Source organism: Motacilla alba, chromosome 5 (assembly GCF_015832195.1).
Source record: "Motacilla alba alba isolate MOTALB_02 chromosome 5, Motacilla_alba_V1.0_pri, whole genome shotgun sequence".
Taxonomy (NCBI): domain Eukaryota; kingdom Metazoa; phylum Chordata; class Aves; order Passeriformes; family Motacillidae; genus Motacilla; species Motacilla alba.
The window spans coordinates 27939342-27948164 of NC_052020.1; the positions used below are offsets into that span (position 1 = coordinate 27939342).

General features: G+C 43.7%; 1 protein-coding gene across 1 annotated transcript; it reads left to right on the plus strand.

Moving 5' to 3' along the window:
- Positions 1–3743: 3743 nt before the first annotated feature.
- LOC119701951 (disintegrin and metalloproteinase domain-containing protein 20-like) lies at positions 3744–7890 on the plus strand. The gene has a single exon (XM_038139270.1). It carries the CDS (start codon positions 3744–3746, stop codon positions 5973–5975), a length of 2232 nt encoding a protein of 743 aa, XP_037995198.1. The 3' UTR covers positions 5976–7890.
- The last annotated feature ends 933 nt before the right edge of the window (positions 7891–8823 follow it).

Here is an 8823-nt window from a genome sequence, read left to right on the forward strand (position 1 = left end):
AGTAGAAGGGTTTGAAGAAGGGCAGTAAAATGAGCATGATAGAGTTTCTCCTATGATGGCACTTGGAAGCCAATTATTAAGTCTTTATAAAACGGAGTTGCGAAACAAATAGGAAAGTAGAGTGTGACTGTGTTTGAGGGGTCCCAGGAGAGGGAAGAGATGAGAATCTTGACTCCATTTTTCAGAAGACTGATTTAGTATGATATATTAAAAATGCTGTGTTAAAACTATACTAAAAGAATAGAAAGGATTCATCAGAAGGCTGGAAAGGAATTAGAATGGAATGAATAACAAAGGCTCGTGACTCTCAGAGAGTCTGACCCAGCTGCATCTGATTGGTCATTAATTAGAAACAACCAGCATGGACCAGTCAAAAGATGCACTTGTTGCATTCCACAGCAGCGGAGAGTTACTGTTTTTCTTTTCCTCTGAGGCTTCTCAGCTTCTCAGGAGAAAAAATCCTGGCAAAGGGATTTTTCAGAAAATACCATGGCGACAGTAAAGTACTCTTGTTCTGTCTTGTAGTACAAGAATAGAGGGACAGGTAAATGAAAGTGAATTGGAGTTACATTTGGACTGAACCATTATACTCCATGCTCAGAATTTGAGCTGATCAGAGATAAGGGTGGAACATGAAGGGGCAGACTATCCTCACATTGATATCTCTCAGCAGCCTTTCTGCCTTCTGCAGAAATGCCTGGTGTTGGCTGGTGTCAAAGGACGGTAAAAGCGATGGATTCCTGGTCTGATCCCATCTGAGTTAAAGTGCCAGCATCTAAGCTAATGAGAGGATAGCAAATGGCTTCCATTCACAAAACAAGCATTTGAATGTGATAAACCTTTTCCAGGTTTCTTTCCTGTGCAAATTGCATTTTAAAGCAGCAAGGGACGTTACCAGTGTGTTGATTTCCTAGTAGCTGTCCGGTGCTGAAGGTTTGGCATACGAGGAATTGAAAGATCTGATCCTGTTACTCGCTGACCAGATATTCTACAATAATTTCATCACTTAAGTGAGCTGAGATATTCATTTACTGAAGTGATATTATGTCAGATATTACTGTTGAAATATTAAGCAGCTAGCTTGTAGTCAGTAATGTTTTTCAGTGCATGAGAATCTAAGCCTTTTCTCTCTTGATGTAGAGTCTGACTGTGAAGTCCAAAGTCCTTCCAAAGGACGTTCAGTATTTCTAGCTTGTAGATGAAAGGGAAAGCAGCAAGCATGTCTGAAATCTGTTAGTGCGTCACTTTCTTCTGTATAAAGGAGAGATTTAGATGAACAAGAGAACTATCTCTACTTTTTGCTCTTAGTTAATAACCATTCAGACTTCAAAAGGTCTTTTCTTATGCCTAAATCATGGAGTATCAGGAGCTGAAAATTACCTGGAACTCTAACAGAAACAATTCTCCTCAGATCCTGAAAGTACATATAAGTGTTTGCATACCCATGAACAGCTACGCATATTTGTATGTACGTGTGTGTATGTGTACACGTGCATGCAAAAATCCAGCCAGATTGTAGGAGAGGGGCACTCTGGTTGCCTCAGTTTACTGTGTTAAGCTAGTGGTGTCTCAGGTGCAGCAGAAATACTGTATTTGTCATCTTTTCATTAAGTAAGGTCTGACCAGGCTATGTGTTGCTCTCACACATTCCTCTTTGCCACTCTGGCCCCATATTTGATATTTTGGTACCCCTTTCCTAGGAAAGAAAGTTGGATGCCATCTGGTCAGTCATTACGTTTTGTTTGCCAGGGCAAGCTGTTCTTGGAGCAAGAAGGGTGTAGGCAATAGGAGGGACAAGGCAAAGGGGATAGATTAGCTTTATACTAATGCTTTGAGACCTGAGTATTTTCTAGTTTTAACTGTATAGCTATGTTTATATTAAAAGAGAAAGTAAGTAGTTGGCAACTTCATGTTGAGGGATGGAAGGGGTTGCAGATTGGCAGAGTGATTTAGTAGAGTCTTTTGTATAACTTGAGGAGTAATCACATAGCAGAAGTTTGCATTTAAAAATAGCACTACAGACTGCACGCAGATTATGTAACAGGATTTTTCCATTACTGTGGTCTGGGTTATATTTATTTCAAGAGACATAATCCGATGTAGTTCTCAATACTGAAATGCAAAACTGATAATTGAAAAACAGTGGACAAGCATTCAAAAACTAGCTGCACATAAAAGACTTCACCAGAAACAGTTTCTAGAATTTTAAAACAAATAGGAAAATAAGGCTAAAATAGATAGGTCATGAGTTCAGATTGATATCGAGAAAGATCTTTCTAGATGGATCCTAATAGAAGCAGGCATTCCATATTCATTCCTTGAATCTGAGGTAGTGTCTTCAAGGGCTATGCTGCTAATGCTGGCCATGCTTGCAGGATACCAAACCACGGAATCTGAAGCACCTTTGGACAGTAGTTGGTAATCTCCACGGCTGTTAGTTAGGCCTGCCATGTGCACAGCATAAGGTACCAGCCCTCCCAGGACCCTGGGACATAAGGCAGCAGAAGGAGGCTCTAAGCAGTCTGCCAGCTGCTTCTTTCTTTCTTGCCCAGCCTCCAGAGGGGCAGTGCCTGTCTCCTGTCTTGAAAGATTAGGTGTTGCTGCCTGTGCCAGGGTGATGGTCAGCACACAGAAGTTGGTGACAAAGAGCAGGATTCCTGAGATCCATGTGGGATGGTAGAAAGATACACCTCCTGCAGCTGAGAAAGATAAGGGCCATAGCAGGTTGAACGTCATCCCAAATGTGCTTGTGGTGCCGAAAAGAAAGTTGTAAAGAGTTCCTAAAAGGTAACAGCTGTGGGTGTGTTGAATCCCAGCACTATGTGCTAGAAAACCAGTGTGCATATCTGTCTTACCACAACCCAGATCACTGTCTTATGGTTGTGTCTTGCCAGAGCTGTGGCATTCAAAATGGGGATGGTAGCCAGTGGTAGATGTACCTGTAAGTGTTCTCTTTCCAGTGCTATGAAATCACAAGTCTTTAGAGAGGACATGATGTGGGAAAATGGCTCCTGCATAAGTGCTGTCTGTAATTAAGGTGCATTGTTGTAGGTATGTAGCAGCTGTGGTGTAGATAGGGTTGAGGATTTTACACTCGGTACTATTAGTTTACATCTATATTATAGAACATAGTGGAAGTGAATTCTCCCCTGGTTCTACCTTTTTTCTTGGAGGGCGTGTATGCCGTAGTAGGGACATGCTAAGGTCACCACAGAGAGTATTTCTGTACCTACTCATTTCTGACTCTAAGCCTTAGTCCATTTATGATGTCCACTCACAAATTATCCAGTAATAAAAACAACAAAAAAAGCAAAAACCAACCTTTTGAGATTTTAAAACAGATTTTCCCTCTTGTGGTCTAGCCAAATGATCCCTTTGCTCAATACAAACATCTATGACAAGGAGTGTGAAGCTGAACTGGGGGTTGTCCTCGCTGTGTCTGCTCAGGAGGAGAAATACCCATTAATTTGAAATTAAGATTATTAAAAACTGGGAACGTGTTTGTGAGAGGCAAATTCACTGATTCCTTCTCACAAGAGCCTCTGTTCTGGCTCAAAGAGCAGGGTGGGCTGTCTGGAGGCGCCCGGGCAGCGCTCGGCGATGCCGCAGGTGCCGTTTCCCGGGCAGTGGGCCCGGCCCGGCCGGCACGGCGGCAGTTGGAGCCTCGGGGCGGTTCCGCCCGGGCCGGGCCCTTCCAGGTTCTATCTCGGCTCGGGCGGGGGCGGCCGGTGCCGGCGGCGGCGATGGGGCCGCTGCCGGGGCTGCTGCTGCTGCCGCTGCTGCTGGGCGCGGCGGGGTGCCCCGGGGCCCGGGGGGCGCGGCCCGCGGAGCCGCGCGGCGCCTGGGTGACGGTGCCGCGGCAGCTGAGCCCCCGCGGCGGCGACGACGCCCCGGCCCTTTCCTACTGGCTGAACGTGGCCGGGCGGCCGCGGGTGCTGCGCCTGCAGCCCAGGAGGGGCCTGGTGTCCCGCCCCTTCACCCTGGTCACCTACGGCCGGGACGGGGCCCGCCGGGAGGAGCACCCCTTCGTGCGGGACAACTGCTTCTACCAGGGCGACGTGGTGGGCAGCCCCGGCTCCCTTGTGGCCCTCAGCACCTGCGGCAGGGGCCTCGACGGCGTGCTCTGGGTGGAGCATGATACCTACCAGATCGAGCCCGTCCCCAACGATCCGGCCTTTCGGCACATTCTCTACCGCATGGAGGAGGACGACAACCGCGAGGGAACCAGCTGCGGACTGACGCCGGAGGTGCTGCAGCAACAAAAGGCTGTGCTGCCGTGGTTCAAGGCTCCCAAGGCAGCGGAGGAGAACGAAAAGCTGAAGGACTGGTGGATGCATATCAGGTATGTGAAGATGGTAGTGGTCGTGGACCACGTGCGGTTTGTGAACTCGGGCAGGAGCAAATCCCAAGTCTTGAAGCACGTCATGCAAGTCATCAATTTTGGAGACATTTTGTACAAACAGCTTTCTGTCCGGCTGTTTCTTATAGGACTGGAGATCTGGACTGAATATAACTTTATAAATATTACTAGCTCTATTCCCAAGGTACTCAGTGACTTTAACGCCTGGAGAAAGAAAGACCTGTTACCTCGGATGTACCACGATGTTGCTCACTTATTTGCATTTCAGTGGTTTGGAAGCAGCCTGGGATTGGCATATATAGGGACAGTGTGTGATAGGCACTGGTCAGCGGCTGTTGTTTCCTTCACTGAGAAAAAGTTGTCTTCAATGATTATCACATTTGTCCACGAGCTGGGCCATAATCTTGGGATGGTCCACGATAAACCGGAATGTAATTGCAAACGCAAGACGTGCATTATGTATGAAAACAACGCTGAAACGGATTCATTCAGTGACTGCAGTTACAAAGAGTACTTTGAGCTGGTTGTAAATGGTGCTCCGTGCCTTCGTCAGCCACCAGCACCTGGCAGTTTCTACACTGGGAAAGGTGAATACTGTGGGAATGAGATAGTAGAAAGGGGAGAGCAGTGTGACTGTGGTTCAGCAGCGAGGTGCCGAAGGGATCCTTGTTGCCGCGCAAACTGTACATTTACTGCAGGTTCAGACTGTGCTTCTGGAAAATGCTGCAAGGGCTGCAAGTTCCTTCCAGCAGGAACACTCTGCCGAGCAAGTACTGGCAGCTGTGACCTGCCAGAGTATTGCAATGGGATTTCCCCTCAGTGCCCAGTGGATGTATACCTACAAGATGGAACTCCTTGCAATGATGGTGTTTATTGCTATCAAGGAAAATGTTCTTCCCACAATGAAAAGTGTCAGCTTCTCTTTGGCAAACAAGCCAAGGTTGCCCCTTTAGATTGCTTCAAAGCAGTGAATACTCAAGGTGACCGGTTTGGGAATTGTGGTATTCGTGACAATATCTATTTTGCAAAATGCAGTACTAAGAATGTCTTATGTGGTAGGATTCAGTGTGAAAATGTAGTCAAAATACCTTTCTTGCAGAACCATGTAACACTAGTCCAGACTCCTGTTCGAGATAAAATTTGTTGGGGACTCGACTATCACGTAGGGATCTCAAAAGCAGATGTGGGAGCTGTGGAAGACGGCACACCATGTGGTAGTGATATGCTTTGTATCAACAGGACGTGTATGAGTGTATTAGTGCTGAACTATGACTGCAACATGACAAAGTGTCATGACAGAGGAGTGTGTAACAATCGCAAGAACTGTCACTGTGAGTATGGCTGGGCTCCTCCATATTGTGAATTGGAAGGATTCGGAGGTAGCGTTGACAGTGGACCCCCTCCATTCAGGAAGCCTGATAGAGCAAAAGTAAGACTGTTACTATTTGGTTTTTTTTCTATGTGTATCATTGGAGTAGCCCTTTCCATCCGTCATAAACAGAAAGTAGAGGGATGGCTTGCGAAGATAAAAGCCCAATTCCATAGAAAATTGCAGTTGTTTCAAAGACGGAAAAAAAGAGAAGTTCCTAAAGAAAACTCGCCTGCTGGTGAGTGAAAATCCACGAAAGATAAAAAAGCAGTATTTTTGGATTCTCTTGAGGAAATATCCCTTTAGCAGAGCCATCTGATAACTCATCAGAATAATTCAACGGGTTCTGAACAGCTCTAATCTCATGTGATATTAAATGCAGAGTAAATCTTATCTCTGTATATTTTCTTTTAAGTTAATAAATGCAGGCAGTAAGGCATGCTGTTCTTTGTACCCTGAGCTCTTAAACTGATGTAATTAGTAAAACTGCAGGTATTGTGTTTATGCTTCATATAAACAGTATAAAAATGCAAACTTCTTAAAACAGGTGTAGATAGATGTCTTACTTGTAGGAGTCAGTGTGAAAACATAGTCAAAATACCTTTCTTGCAGAACCATGTCACGCTAGTCCAAACTCCTGTTCGGGATAGAAATTGTTGGGGTCTCGACTATCACATAGGGATGCCAAGAGCAGATGTCAAACTACTTGCTACTCTACTTGCTTCAATTTCCTCCTTCACCTAATGTTTTCTTCAATTCAGTGAAAAGATGTTTGTGAACATCTTTTGTCATTGGTTAACAACCAAAGAGAAAAAATTGCACTTGCAGTCCCCACTGGGTCCTTCCAGGCAAACCTGGAAGGTTCTGTGTCTCTGTGATTTAATTCTCATCTGTGACACACAAACAGGTAAGGAACGGCTATTGCAGTGAGATACAGAGATACAGGTGTCTGTTTCACAAGTGCTTCTGGCTGTTTAGAGGGAGCAGTCCTTCAGGAGGGAGGTAGACCATAGGGAACAGGGTCTTCCTTTTGTGGAAGAGTAGAGAAGGATTATCCAGATCACAACCAGTAAGCATTGCATTTCTGAACCGTAAAATATATGTCAACAGTGTAGTCACACCAAATCTGGCATTTCACAAGAACAAATTGTTCTTATCTCCTGGAAATTTTCCGGTGTCTTGACTGCTGGCTGCTTCTGAGAAGGCTGTGTATTTTGTTGTATCTAAGAGGAGCTGTCTGTGGGGCTCCCCAAGTTAACAGAATTTCTAAAGTATTTGGAATTATTTTGCAAGTGTCCCCTACCTAGAACACCTGCAATATTTGATAGATGTTTTATCTGACTATCTCAGGGGGTTTCTTTTGGCTTACTCTCTGATTCTTTCTTCAGCTATAACTGCATGTGTCCTTGCAGCTCTATGGAGTGCTACACAGAAGCATTGTCATTTTAATTTTTTTTAACACAACATAAAATATGTCTAACTTCTGAAATATATTAGGGACATGGAAATGCCATTCAGTAAGTTTTATTGTTATTATTTCTGTTACAGCAGTAACTAGACCATTCTATCAGATCAGCACGAAGAGGAGTCTGTAGTCTAGACCACAGTTAAACCTTTTTTTTAAAGGTGTTTCAGGATAAAGGGCTATAATGCACTTGTCTGCTAACAAAATAATTATTTGTATTTAGAAAATAAAGAGCACACTTTTAGCAAACATTCTGTCAAGGCAGGATAAGTACCCCAACACTTGGCAATGTTTGGGAAGAAAGATGTTGGTGACTCTACAAATTATTATGGTCAACTCTTGCTGCCTCCCAAATATATAATATATGTTTTTAGAATATGCATTTTCCTGTAATTTTTATGTGTATTTTTTTTTGTGTCCTCTATCCAAAAAGGGCCAATTCCATTATGATGGGATGTGAAATACAAAGCATGTGATACACAGTTTTTCCCAGCTTTTTGTCTAGAGCACATGGGTCCTTAAATATTTATCTATGCTGTCTGCAGAAATGAGGTAACACATTGTTTGTTTAGGCTGTGCTTATTGTCATGATAGAACATAGATGGTTTTGATTAGATGATGAAAACTTGATCCTGCATTTATGTCAAAAGGCAAGATAACTGCTCTTGACTAACACCACATCTATTCCTCATAACCAGAGGCCTCCTTTAGGGGTTGGGGGAGTGGGAGGGGTGTCCTCTGAGAAAAAACAATTGTAATTCAGGTGTTTCAAACAAGGGATAGAAGACAGACAAGAGAGATGTGAATTAATTGAAAGCTGGAGATAAAAAGTAACAAAAGCACTACACCCAGCACCTTCCAACTACCTACGCACATCTAGTACCTATTAAGACTTTTTTATTTTGCTTTTTAAATACAAAAAGAGTGGCAGAAGTTTCAGGTTGCCACCTTGAGGCCTGCCATTGTTGATCAATAGTATACAATAAATTGCCAAGTATAGATCTGTGCTGAGACTGAGAAACATCAGAGTCAAGGAGTTCTTGTTTACAGACCTGCATACTGAAGAGACAGAGGTGTAAATGAAAGCACAACTTAGCCTACTTCCAAATGCAGTTTTGGGAAAGATAAAGTAATAAAATGCTGTAGTTTCTGTTTTTCTCTATGCTTAAAGATTGTTCTGCAAAACCAGGACTTAATTGGGAGGAGACTTTCAGTGAGCTTTGGATAAGAGTATTTCTGTATACTTTTCTCCCATTTCTTCTTGGGCCATATGAGGAAGACAGACATGTATCTCAACAAACCTAGTCTATGTTTCATAAAATGTGTAAGCTCCCTTTCTGAGATTTTCTCCTTGGAAAAATTGTTGTTTCTGATTTCAACACAGCAATGAAAAACTTGATGTTTCTGGTGGTTTGTTAGAAATGCCCCACTACTCTGAAGGTGCTGTGAAGGTGCAGGTCTAAGTTGTCCTAATCTTTCTGGTTTCCCTTTTTTTTCCCCTCCTGATTCTAACTGCATTTTAAAATGCTTTAAATGGATTTGAGAACTTGCTTAATATGTAAGTCACTTGTACATGAAGAGGCAATTTGCAAATGTTGCTGCACCATCTCCCAGGAGATGTGGGTCACT

What these genes read in the sequence shown, in the direction of transcription:
- LOC119701951 (XM_038139270.1), top strand. Translation starts at nt 3,744, where the DNA reads ATGGGGCCGCTGCCGGGGCTGCTGCTGCTGCCGCTGCTGCTGGGCGCG.